Source organism: Artemia sp. Qi Xiang Cuo, chromosome 6 (assembly GCF_049724085.1).
Source record: "Artemia sp. Qi Xiang Cuo chromosome 6, ASM4972408v1, whole genome shotgun sequence".
Taxonomy (NCBI): domain Eukaryota; kingdom Metazoa; phylum Arthropoda; class Branchiopoda; order Anostraca; family Artemiidae; genus Artemia; species Artemia sp. Qi Xiang Cuo.
The window spans coordinates 15,204,430-15,218,121 of NC_142799.1; the positions used below are offsets into that span (position 1 = coordinate 15,204,430).

The following is a 13,692-nucleotide window of genomic DNA, read 5'->3' on the forward strand; positions in this document are numbered from 1 at the left end:
CCTGAGACACGCTCAACGAAAATAGCAGGTCAGTTTGACGAGTCCCTCCGTTTCATCACCATCATTAAGAATTGAAAACACTCGGGATAGTCTTCCAGAGACACGCTCAGCACTGCTAGCAGGTCAGTTTGACGAGTCCCTCCGTTTCATCCTCATCATTAAGAATTGCAAACACTCGGCATAAATTTTCCAGAGACAAGCTCAGCACCGCTATCAGGTCAGTTTGACGAGTCTCTCCGTTTTATCACTATCGTTAACAATTTTAAATACTCGGGATAATCGGCTAGAGACAGGCTCAACGCTAATAGCAGGTCAGTTTTACGCGTCCCTCCGTTTCATCACCATCAGTAAGAATTGCAGTACTCGGGATAATTTGCCAGAGACAAGCCCAACGCAAATAGCAGGTCAGTTTGACGAGTCCCTCCGTTTCATCACCATCATTAAGAATTGCCAATACTCGGGATAATTTGCCAGAGACACGCTGAACACCACTAGCAGGTTAGTTTGACGAGTCCCTCCATTACATGACCATCATTAAGAATTGCAAGTACTTACCAGAGACATTTTGTAATAGTAATTGCAATTGCAATTGCAAGTAATTTGCCAGAGACACGCTCAACTCAAGTAGGAGGTCAGTTTGACGAGTCCCTCCGTTTTATCACCATTATTAAGAATTGCAAATACTCGGAATAATTTGCCAGAGACACGCTCAACACAAATAGCAGGTCAGTTTGCGAGTCCCTCCGCTTATCACCATCATTAAGAATTGCAAGTACTCGGGATAATTTGCCAGAGACGCGCTCAACGCAAATAGCAGGTCAGTTTGACGAGTCCCTCCGTTTCATCATCACCATTAAGAATTGCAAATACTCGGGATAATTTGCCTGAGACACGCTCAACGAAAATAGCAGGTCAGTTTGACGAGTCCTTCAGTTTCATCAACATCATTAAGAATTGCAGACACTCGGGATAGTCTTCCAGAGACACGCTTAGCACTGCTAGCAGGTCAGTTTGACCAGTCCCTCCGTTTCATCACTATCGTTAAGAATTGCAAATACTCGGGATAATCTGCCAGAGACACGCTCAACGCCAATAGCAGGTCATTTTGACGAGTCCCTCCGTTTCATCACCTTTCATTAAGAATTGCAAATATTCCGGATAATTTACCACACACGCTCAAGGCCACTAGCAGATCAGTTTGACGAGTCCCTCCGTTTCATCCTCATCATTAAGAATTGCAAATACTCGGCATAAATTTGCCAGAGACAAGCTCAGCACCGCTATCAGGTCAGTTTAACGAGTCTCTCCGTTTTATCACTATCGTTAACAATTTTAAATACTCGGGATAATCGGCTAGAGACAGGCTCAACGCTAATAGCAGGTCAGTTCGACGCGTCCCTCCGTTTCATCACCATCAGTAAGAATTGCAGTACTCGGGATAATTTGCCAGAAACACGCTCAACGCAAATAGCAGGTCAGTTTGACGAGTCCCTCCGTTTCATCACCATCATTAAGAATTGCCAATACTCGGGATAATTTGTCAGAGACACGCTCAACGCCACTAGCAGGTTAGTTTGACGAGTCCCTCCATTTCATGACCATCATTAAGAATTGCAAGTACTAGGGATAATTTGCCAGAGACACGCTCAACGCCACTAACAAGTCAGTTTGACGAGTCCCTCCGTTTCATCACCATCATTAAGAATTGCAAGTAATCGGGATAATTTGCCAGAGACACGCTCAACGCAAATAGCAGGTCAGTTGGACAAGTCCCTCCGTTTCATCACCATCATTAAAAATGGCAAATACTGGGGATAATTTGTCAGAGACACGCTCAACGCAAATAGGAGGTTAGTTTGACGAGTCCCTCCGTTTCATCACCATCATTAAAAATGGCAAATACTTGGGATAATTTGTCAGAGACACGCTCAACGCAAATAGGAGGTTAGTTTGACGAGTCCCTCCGTTTCATCACCATCATTAACAATTGCAAGTACTCGGGATAATTTGCCAGAGACACGCTAAACGCAAATAGCAGGTCAGTTGGACAAGTCCCTCCGTTTCATCACCATCATTAGAAATGGCAAATACTCGAGATAATTTGTCAGAGACACGCTCAACGCAAATAGGAGGTTAGTTTGACGAGTCCCTCCGTTTTATCACCATCATTAAGAATTACAAGTACTCGGGATAATTTGCCAGAGACACGCTCAACGCAAATAGCAGGTCAGTTTGACGAGTCCTTCCGTTTCATCACCACCATTAAGAATTGCCCACGTACTCGGGATAATTTGCCAGAGACGCGCTCAACACAAATAGCAGGTCAGTTTGACGAGTCCCTCCGTTTCATAACCATCATTAAGAATTGCAAATACTCAAGATAATTTGCAAGAGACACGCTCAAAACCCCTAGCAGGTCAGTTTGACGAGTCCCTCCGTTTCGTCACCATAATTAAGAATTTCAAACACTAAGGAAAATTTGCCAGAGACACGCTCAACGTCACTAGCAGGTTAGTTTGACAAGTCCCTCCGTTTCATCACCATTACTAAGAATTGCAAATACTCGGAATAATCTACCAGACACACTCAACGTCACTAGCAGGTTAGTTTGACAAGCCCCTCCGTTTCGTCACCATAATTAAGAATTGCAAATACTCTAGTCACTAAAATTCTTTGGATGAATTTTGTATTTTAGAATATTGGCTCCACTTATTGTCACCAATTCAGAAGTAATAAAATAATTAAAATAAAAATAACAAAGAACTAAAGATACAAAATTGATGTAGAATCAAGAAATAATAAAGTTTGAAGATAAACTTGGGCTTCTTCTGTTCAATCGAAATATCAAATGAAATCTAAGTTCAATCAGGAAGAAAACAAATCAACTAATTAATTAAGTTCTAAAATAACACTTTGAAAAGCATTGCTTGCAACTTTAAAATAAGGGGCGGTAGACAGAGCAGCGTTGTCAATTAGTAATACAAACCAAGAAAAAAAAACATACAACATCATTTTTTACCAACAAACAATAACCATAATAAAATTCAACTTCTATAAACGTTAACAGACACCCCTCAAATAAAATTCTCTTTATTTAATCCCTATACAAAGGAACTTAAACAACTGTTTAATAGCATACGCGTTCCTATCAGACATTCGTTCTATTAACCAACAATCACTCCCAGACACTCGTCCAAAACATTCATCCCGCAACACAAACAGCTCTTCACACTCGGATGCAACATGAAAGATTCTCATTCACACACAGGGCAAAATTAAGGGCCGGTCGGTAGCCTAAACTTTCCCAAAAATTTTCTTCTCTCTCCTATATCCAAACTATCCCCCCTTAGCAACAACAAATTCTGCAAATCCTCCCTATTCAACCCAAATTTAAAATAAAACTCCCCCCCCCAAACACGCTTCAGCTCAGGAGTAAAACCTCATTCGTCCTTTTGGGTTAGCCATTCTTGTATTTCTTGGTTGTTTAGGGTTGGCTGGACTTTCTTCCATACTGACACGCTCTCATCCACCGGGCCCTTTCCTTCATTCCAAATCTCCGTCAGGCCACAATGGTCCAATATTTTCACGACCTGATTTTGCCACGAATCTTGTCTACCGTTCTTACTCTCCAAACTCTCCAAATAAGTTAACTAAAAAGCCGAACTCCAGGTAGCCTAATTAATTTCTCCCAAAAATCCACAATTCTAATCAATCTAGCATTCTTTAAAGTAAAACAGAATCAAATCTCTTTTTATTACCACTGAACTAAATGGATGCTTTTAGGCCTAAGATTCTCTTAAAATATCTTAGCTGAAATACTTCTATCTTAGCCGCTTTAGCGAAACCCCAAACCTCTGACCGACAATATAGACTATAATCTATTTTTGTCTGGAACACTCTTTTCTGAATCCTCATATTAGCTAGCTGACCTAAATTACTTCTCAATAGTATATTTATTAACCTATTATCCCTTAAAATTGCAACCTTCTACTTGCATTAGGCATGGCAGGTTTTCTCTTGCAGTGTTATAATCCCCTCTGACTTCCGCGCAATGTGTAACTAGGTCCGTGGTTTGACTCTAATTATTATAATGAGGCTCAAGGCTATTTTGAACAAGGGTTTCAAGCTTATGGTTTGTTAAGGTGGTCTTCTCTTTGTCTTTACTGATTATTCAATTAGTTTTAGACGGAATTTCTGAGGAAGTGCATGTCAATACCTTTTTCTAGTTTTTCTCTAGGTCCCCTGGCATGTAGGCACTATGAAGCAACGTTGTATCTACGCAATTGTTACACCAGAGCTGTCAAGATTTTTCGAAAAACTAAGGATCTTCCCCAGGGAACTAAGGATTTTCTCCAGGATCTTTAAATTTCAATCCTAAGCTTGAAATATCGGGAAAAGTGTATTTAAACAGTAACCTGAAAAAGGGTGCTGAGTTTATTTATCATTATTATTTAATATTTTGGGATTTTTTTTTAGACTTCGGGATATTTTTGCAAGCGAGTCTTGGAAATCGTTAGTTATCATTGACAGCCGTATATTAATTAATTTTTTAATTAGTTAATAAATTAATATTTATTAATTAATGGATTAGTTAATATATAGTAATCAATTTTTAATTATTTATTTTGTTATTAATTAGAAAAGAACTTCAAAGTTTTTAGAAACTTGGAAAAGCTTTTTATTAATCAATTAATTCTACTAACAACTTAATTCTTCTATTTTTTTTTTATTTTTAAAATTAAATACTACGCTCTCATCAGTCCCAGCAGATCGTGAAATCTGTAAATTAGTGCGTTTTCTGTAGCTGTGTTGTTCAATCCGTGTACCTTTTCTTGCTTGTTTTTTGTATTTTAATTGTATTTTGTACACCGTTATTTATTTTAATGCAGGTAACAATTAAATTATTATAGTGCTTAGAACGGCACTGCAGAGACCATGCAACACGGCCATACTTTTGCCTTAGCCTGTACATCCGTGAATAGGTATGGGATGAGTCTGACTGTTTCAACAAGTCTTATCAACAAACTACATTAAACAAAGTATCAAACACTTCATAACTCACTTGGAGATTTCTTAGCGGACTTATTTGTCTTTGAAATATCTATCGGTGGTATCGCCAGATCTCTTTGCATCACTGGGTATGGCAGCTGCAAAGGAAAGTAAGGATTACTTTTATTTCCAAAATTTAAAAATTCATTTCTGATTTAAAAATAACAAGTCTGGAATTCTATAAATTAATTTAATATTAACTTACGATTATTCATTTCTGAAAATTTTGAAAGATGACTAAAACACTATTTCGTACTCCCAAGACCCCCCCTCCCCAAAATTACTCAAAGCCCTCCCCCAAAGCAAAAGTTGTGGTACAACAATGTAATTTTTCACATTTTTTTCCACAGACCTCACCATTGAGCGCCAAGAATTGTATCACTCCTTAGAAGCCTTCAAATAAAAGTTTGACAATTAGGATACTTTAAAACTAGATTTTAGCTTTTGGTTACAATTGGGACTATCATCAGACAGAAAAGAGACAAATCGACAAAGTTGAAAAAAATATTAGGGAGGAGCGCTAGATTCTTAGCTGTTCATGGTTTGACTTAGAACTCGCCCAAAGAGTATGAAAATTATTAAGAGAAGAAAAGTCAAGCAAGTTTATGAGAAGAAAAAACAATTAAGTCCAGCGTTACCTAGCAAAACCATTTAGTGAATTCTAAAAAGCTAAATACTGATATGAACTTGAACAGAGACTGATGTTAAGTTATAAAGCTATCTAAATACAAACTATAATCTGGTTAAAACTGCCGACAAGCGTACACAACCAAGAAAACACCCTTTCCGAAAAAACGAGGAACCTCACGCCAACCACTAAACTCAAATAAGATATATCACCTCATAAAAAAAGAATCTTGACAACAACTAACAATTGACTTTTTTTCGTATTTCTAACTCAGTTTTTTTTTGTTGTTTTTTTTTTTCAATTTTTAAGATACCCTTGGCGTAATTCTCCTTGATTTATTTGCTTTGGTCCATTTACTAAGTAAAATCTCATCCTATGCGTATTACAACCAGATTACCATTGATGTATAGCCGTAATATAAACGGCTACCATTAGAAGAGCATTGCAGCAAAGAGCATACAACCCAAAAAAACCTGCCCCCCCCAACAAAAAAGAGCCAAACACCCACCATCCAACAAAATTAAATAGAATATCTCCCGAAACACTTTGAAAATAATAATAAACAACAGATTTATTTTTTTCATATTTCCGCCTCAGCTTTTTAAAATTCTTTAAGATACCTTTAACGTATTTCTTCAAATCAATTTGACCCATTTGCTAAGTAAAGTCTCATTATGTGTGTAATATAGCTTTCGCTTCATTCAATCACTTTTTTAGTACCAATGCCTATCACCCTTTCTTTTTGCTTTTTAGCTATATCAGTTCATAAGATAAACAAACGATTTCCTAAAAAAAAAAAATTCCAGGAGAGTTCAAATAGTGAAGGGAAGCCAAAGATTTTCAACTATTAAATTATTTGCCTTGATGTTATTGATTAACTTAGTACGTTATGTTATAAATCTTAAACCCCACAAGCTTTTTTTGTATGAAGATGAAAGTCAAGAAGAATGGGGGGGGGGGGGAGTTGAAGCGGGACAAATTCCAACATTCTTACAATTTAATCACCTGTATTCAAATAGTTTATCTAAAATCCCATTGATTGGATTTCTAGCGTAGTGGTAACCATGTCTCCCTTTTGCACAGTATGTTGCCAGTTTGACACCAGAAGGAATTAATTTTTTGAATTTTGTTAAAGCTGCTAAACTGCAATTCCCCCCCCCCCCAAAAGCCAAAATTCGGAATGAAAAGTCACCATTATGAAGAGAAAAAAAGGAGAGGTGGTGGGTATTTGAAAACGCCCTCCAAAAGTAAACAATCGCTTTCTGGGAAACTCCCTTTGATATTTTAAACGAGGGGTCGCTCCCTCTAAAAAATTATTCATACCAGATGGCGTGTACCAAGCGTGGCAGAACTGTGCCAAGCGTTGTGGGGACTGTGCCAAGCGTGGTGGAACTGCGTGGCACACGTGGCGTTCCGAGACGTAGACCAGGTGGCGCGAAGTCAGTGTCCCCTCGATTTTAAAGAAAGTAGAAGAGTCTTGTAAATAAAGCTTTTTAGGAATAAGCTTAATTGAAACTCAGAAGATCTCTGGAAGTTCCATTTATGCAGCTCAACTAGTTATCTGTAAAATATTAAAGACGTTTTTTCCAGAAAGCGATTGTTTACAACAGATTTGGTTTTGGATCTGTCAGGTGATAGGCCCCCGAACAATATTTTTAATTACTAACTTACCGTAATGACATAGTTTAACTGAAGGAGGAAAGAGCTTTGTTGTATCAAAGGGTGAAAGAGGCTTTTAGTGATATTTATATAGGATGCGGAGTAGCGCTCTCATTGGGACATACTTATAAATACTTATAAAATGAAATTCCTTAACATTAAAAACGAAATTCCTGATTTAAAATGAAATTCCGTAACATTAAAAAAGAAAATCCTTAACATTAAAAATGGAGTTCCTGATTTTCCCTGATTTCTTAAGACATGTGATTGTGCAAGTTTGCACTTAACCAAGTCTATCAGATTTCATTTTCATTGGCCTCTGTACTGGAGACTGGAGCCAAAGCCACCATTCTCGGAATTGAGGTATACGATAAACAATACAACCCAACAGAACTGCTACCCAAAATGATTATGAGGAATTAGGGGCGGAAGATTAAGAATAGATCATAAAATAATTAGATCATACAAGTTGAATGTCGATCAAGTCAAGGAATGAGCAGGTCCTATCAGACAGAAGCGCAGCCATATTCGCAATTAAGAGTAAAGCATTTGGATCAATACGCCATCAAATACAATGACCATCAAGTTCTCTACAGTCCAGGGTTCCCAGTACTTCAACTGACTCGAGGGCTCTTAATGAATACTAGGACCGCGGGGTTATCAATATAACGGGTCTAGGAGATTTCCCCCCGTAGGAGATTCCGACCCTCCTAGCCCCACAACGTCTGTGAGACCTTGAAACTGAAATTGAAATCTCATAATTTAATCTCTTAATCTTCTTAATTAAATCCCATGATTAATGTTTCATAACATTTAACCATCCCGGATCATTCCATTCAAAAGCTTTTTTGGCTCCCAAGCTGTGACATACTGGTTCAGTTCATTTTTTTTCATGTCACATCAGAAGTACGTCAAGTTTAGTAAAATAATGGGATATTTTAAATCAACGCGTGGAGAGGACAAGATTGCCTTCGAAGGGTTCGTTTACACGAAACAGAAAGAGTTAGCGGCTGGAGTGGTCAGTTTCGAATGCGAGTTGAGACGACAGACGAAGGAAAGGTAAGGCAAAGATCAAGGGAAGAATGGTGCTTTGGCTGGGCGTTTGAACGAACATTCACATGCTCCTAACCAGTATAACTTTCAAGTACAGGAACTCCGCAACCACATGAAAAGAAAAGCAACCGAGACGCTTGAAACCCGGCAGCAGATTCTAACCCAGTCCTTGGTCAACATAGTCTGAAGGTAAGCGTCTTACAATTTCTTCCAACTATTTCTGCAACATGCTCAGAGCTTGGAACAGATGCACACTCATACTTTGAGTTTTTTTTCAACCTTTCTTCTGGAGACAATCCAAAATCTGGATCATCCTGATTCTGATCTAAGCCAAGTAACGAAGGGTCTAATGTCAAATGTAGTGTTCTTCTATATTCAAATCCGTTCTTTTGATTTCACTAAACGCAGTATTTAGGTTTTATCTAAAAAAATGTGTAATATCCTATCCCATCCACATAAGCGATAACATATGACTAATAATTTTTTTTAAACATTCCGAGTTAAACACAAGACGCACGCTACTCTCTTAAGTCTCGTTCGACGAACGGAGATCTAACAACAGTATTATCTGATGTTGATTTGAGAGCACAGAATCCCTTCAGGAAAGGTTTTCCAGCCATTTGAAGTGAAGGGCTATTTTTTCCATATAAGCCAGAGTATCTACAGGAAGTACAAGACCTTGGCTGCCCGACGAGGTATGGAGACGGTGATGAATTTGCAGTTTCCGTCCAAATGCTAGCTGTTCTTGCAATAGTGCTCATTCCGTAATTGCATTCTGAATTCACAGCTGTCGTAGCAAAACATACTGACAATGTGTTTGGGCCAATCATCACCTACTTTGAAGATAACTACATCGCTAGAATGCGTGGAAGTAGGAGAGTACCTTGCAACTTTCCGCCCCATGCCTGGAATATGTTCGACAGAGCAAAAGATGAACTCCCCAGGACCAACAACAATGTTGGGGGTTATAATAGAAGACTGCAGTCTTCAGTTTCTGCTCATCACCCAAGCCTTTGGAAGTTCTTGGGCATCCTCAAGCACGAACAAGCACTTAGCAGGGCGGTTGTGATTCAAGCAAATGCGGGACAATCTAGTGAACCAATTAAGAAAAAGTATGTGGATTTAAATGCCAGAATTCTACGACATATGGGAAACTATGGGAACGTCGGGACACTGGAGTACCTGAGGCTTATTGCAAGAAATATTAGTTTTAAAGTGCAGCGTTTTAACCGTGTATGTATTTCCGTGTATAACCAACTATTTACTTAAAATTAAAAAGTGTAGGCTACTCCATTCGCTCTTATATTTTAGGCCGCCGAGAAAGAGAAGAATTTTGCAACAATTTTCGAGCCATGGGTGACATCCGATACAAATAAGTCTGAGGCAAGGGTATTCTCCGGTGGCGATTATTTCCGAGAGGGGGAGGGGAAAATTTTCAGCGGGGGGGGGGACATCTCCTAGAGGGAAAAATCACGGGGGGGGGGGAATCTCCTAGGGGGAAATCACAGGGGGGGGGGGGGAATCTCCTACGGGGGAAAATTTCCGGGGGGGGGGGAATTTTCTCGGGGGAAATCACCGGAACCCCAATTTAATACCCCAACCCCCACAAAAATCGTCAAAAATATTCACTTTTTGGTTACAAAATGCCAAAAACGAAGATTTTTTTCAGTTTGATCCTCCTCCTTGGAAATGTCGCGACTACCTCCCCTAATAATGAAATCCAGGGTGTACCCATGTTTTATATTAACATATAAATACAATAGAAATTCATTAAAGAAGTAAATACATCTTTGGAATGGAGGTCAATGGTGTGACCTTATAAGCTAAGCCGTCGCGATTAAGGGAGTAGAGGCAATAGGTCTTAAGGGCCTGAATCTCAAACCCGAATACGGGCCTGACTCGCTAAAAATTACAATTATAATATTACATCTGGATTATAAAGACTAAGTAGAGAAATCATATACTTACTCGGCCAATTAGGCGGTAGTGCACGTAATTTAATAACCGGTTCAGCATTTTACGCTTAATAGCATTACACTCTTCTTTCGTCTTCTTCTCCTAGAAAAAGAAGGGAATACACAAGGGCATTACTTGTGCTGCAACTTGTAATATATATATATATATATATATATATATATATATATATATATATATATATATATATATATATATATATATATATATATATATATATATATATATATATATGCTCGCTTACAATAAAAATAAGAGAAAAAGCGGAGTACCATGCGAAAGCACAAAATCATGATTTCGCATGATCTGATTTCGCATGCTTCGTTTTTGTGCTATACACAAGTTCAAGGTGAAACTTATAAATTCCTTATTCCTCAAGGAAACCTTATAGATTCCTCCAACCTAAATATTATAGTAACTTATTACTTATTTCGAAAAACACAGAGCACTTATTAACGATACGCAAAATTTTTGCTAAAACTTCCACCAAGGTTTTCTAACACGGGATCTCATATATATACAGAGCCTTTAATTCTTCAACAAAGGTGATTGACAATGGAGAGCTTCAATACGATCTCTCAGCAAACAATATGATTTACCGCTGACTCAACTGTTTATGTGATTTGACGATTGTAATTAAGTTTTGGTGTTACATATGTTTTTCTTTTTTTCTTCAGTTGGTACTCCGCTTTTTCTCTTATTTTTATTGTAAGCGAGCATATATATATATATATATATATATATATATATATATATATATATATATATATATATATATATATATATATATATATATATATATATATATATATATTACAAGTTGCAGCACAAGTAATGCCCTTTGATAAAGTTGAGCAAAAGTATATCTTTCATAATTATCTTTTATTTTTTCGAAAACGAATGCATACTACTGGTCATATATTAAGTCTACTGGTCATACGATATATTAACGAAATTGATATGAGTATTGGGTTCAATAGTAGTGAACAACAGTGAAATCAACCAATCTTAAGGAAAACACAAAAAAGTCACAAAGGCATGGACTTTTAAGATTTTAGACATTTAAATTGAAAAAAAAAAACTTTTTCGCATGCTGACCAATGGTCTGCGTTGCGCATGTACCGAACTCCTGACTCAATGTCTTCGGACGGGAGTGGCAATGCGTAGTTGGGAGCAAATCATCTGACGCTTCCCGTGTTTTTTTTTTTTTAGTGTCATTAAAATTAAGATGCCTTAGTTTTTTTTTTAAATTGTGAAACTTGATATTTACATCACATTTATCGCAATATTCTCAGCTTTAAAAATCATACTAGGCTGTAAGTTTCATGGTGCTTAGATTATTTTGCAATGGTCACAAGATCTGATCACTTGAAGTATCTTTGTAACAATTTTTTAAAGGATGTAAAAACAAGACTAGTTTTCAATACATAATGAACTCCATTGAAAAGGGAAAGGGAAACGATCCTGAAACAGTACGACAAAATTCAAAAACATTAATACCACTGTTCAAGCAGTTCCTATATTCTTCTATATTTCAACGGTTTCCTGGGAAGTTTCTGTTCAGTTTTTTAGTTAGCAAATTATAGTTTCCTTTCTTTGGATAAAAAAATCCACAAATAGAAAGAAAATAAGACACGCTACATCTTACTTTATTAAAATAACTCCTTTCAATATTGCTCTGAAAGCGCTTTGAAATCACACCTCGGCTAGTTGGTTGAAATTCTTTTTAACATTTTTAGTCACTTTCAACATATACTACTTTTAAAAATTTTGCTTCCAAATTTCGCTGCCGGGTTTTTAAAAACACACCACGTGGAAAAAATGGTAGAAAATTTTTAAATTCTAAATATCTTTGTAGATAAAATAAAAAAAAATGATGAGTAAGCAGTAATACTTTGGGCATTTTATCAATTTTTGGCAAAAAAAAATGCAACAAAAAAATTATTTAATTACCAAATAAACCAGACAAAATATGTTTTGTTTTTCAAGTACAATCCAAAATTCAACATTTTATGGAGCTGGCCATTCAAAAGTTGGAAGCCATTAAATGGGGTACTGGAGCCCTTTAAGAAAAATTCTTGATCATTCCTCAAAGCCAAGCCACAGAGAAATAGAGGGTAAAAAGAAAAAAGAGAGAAACAGAGGGAAAAAGAGAAGAGAAAAAACCCTTGACTCGAAAGCTTTTCGTTCTTTTACTTTTGCATAGGGGAAAAGCAACCAGCTTTTAAAAAGGTGGGGTTGTTCGTCTCTCCAGAGATAGATAAATACTATGAATACATGTAAACCAATGAAGTAAAACACGCTTTTTACCATTACAAGAAAATTATCTCTCTTACTCTTTGGTTAGACGAAAAAAGAAGAAGACAATAACTTTACCAAAAGTTATGGTAAAAAAAAAACACCTTTAAAAAAGCTCCTTAAACTGCTAGCGTTATAAGCACTCAGCATTATCGATATAATTACTCTAGTACGAGACTTTTGAGACATTATTACGCTTAGTGGCTCATTACACATACTCTCGACAAAAAGCATTACATATCTCTATACCACTAAGAAATTATTCCGGGATTACACAAAAACAAAACATCCTAAAAGCCGAAACACATAGGATATTGCAGAGGAAACCAAAGAATCTTATGATTTTTTGGGACGGAGGGAAAGGGGGCTTGAAAATTCACTGTTATAAAATGTCCTCTCTTTAAGAGGATTAAATAAAAAAAGAACAAGTTTTTTTCAACTGAAAGTAAGGAGTAACATTAAAACTTAAAACTAACAGAAATTATTTTGTATATAAAGGGGATTGCCCCCTCCTCAACACCTCGCTCTTTACGCCAAAATTTTTTAGTGCTTTTAAAAAACCGTTTTATTGTTCTAATTAAACGGCCCTTGCTTCAGGAGTCATTCTTAAAGAATTGGGACAAAATTCAAACTTTAACGTAAGAGCGAGTTGTTGAGGAGGGAGCAACCGTCTTTATATGCGTAATAATTTCTGTTCGTTTTAAGTTTTAATGTTGCTCCTTACTTTTAGTTGATAAAAACTTGTTTTTTTTATTTCATTTCTGATCGTTTTTTAAATAATGCCAGGAAATCGGGGCCCACCTCCAAGGAGAAATCCCCCCCCACAGAAATATTCTCTAGACAATTCAATCCCGGTGAAAACTTACCACAGACAATTACTTTTAACCACTTCGCGCGTACAATTGAGACGGAAAAGAGAAACCAAGACATACAATATAAAAAGAATTTTGTATAAGAATTCTGGAAAATTCCCCCAGTGTACAATTTCCCTTGACAAGTTCACTCCCTTCGAACTTCCCTCCCCATGGAAA

The 13,692-nt window shown here is 37.0% G+C and overlaps 1 protein-coding gene across 1 annotated transcript in view; it reads right to left on the reverse strand.

The window, feature by feature from the left end:
• The window catches only part of LOC148950903 (zinc finger MYND domain-containing protein 11), a 74,609-nt gene that overhangs the window by 37,998 nt on the left and 22,919 nt on the right, over nt 1–13,692 (reverse strand). The window contains exons 5-6 of the mRNA XM_089090509.1: nt 10,358–10,447; nt 5,063–5,147 (exon numbers count right to left, since the gene is read on the reverse strand). Of these exons, the coding sequence (XP_088946635.1) occupies nt 5,063–5,147; nt 10,358–10,447 (175 nt within the window). The remainder of the gene's footprint in view (nt 1–5,062; nt 5,148–10,357; nt 10,448–13,692) is intronic.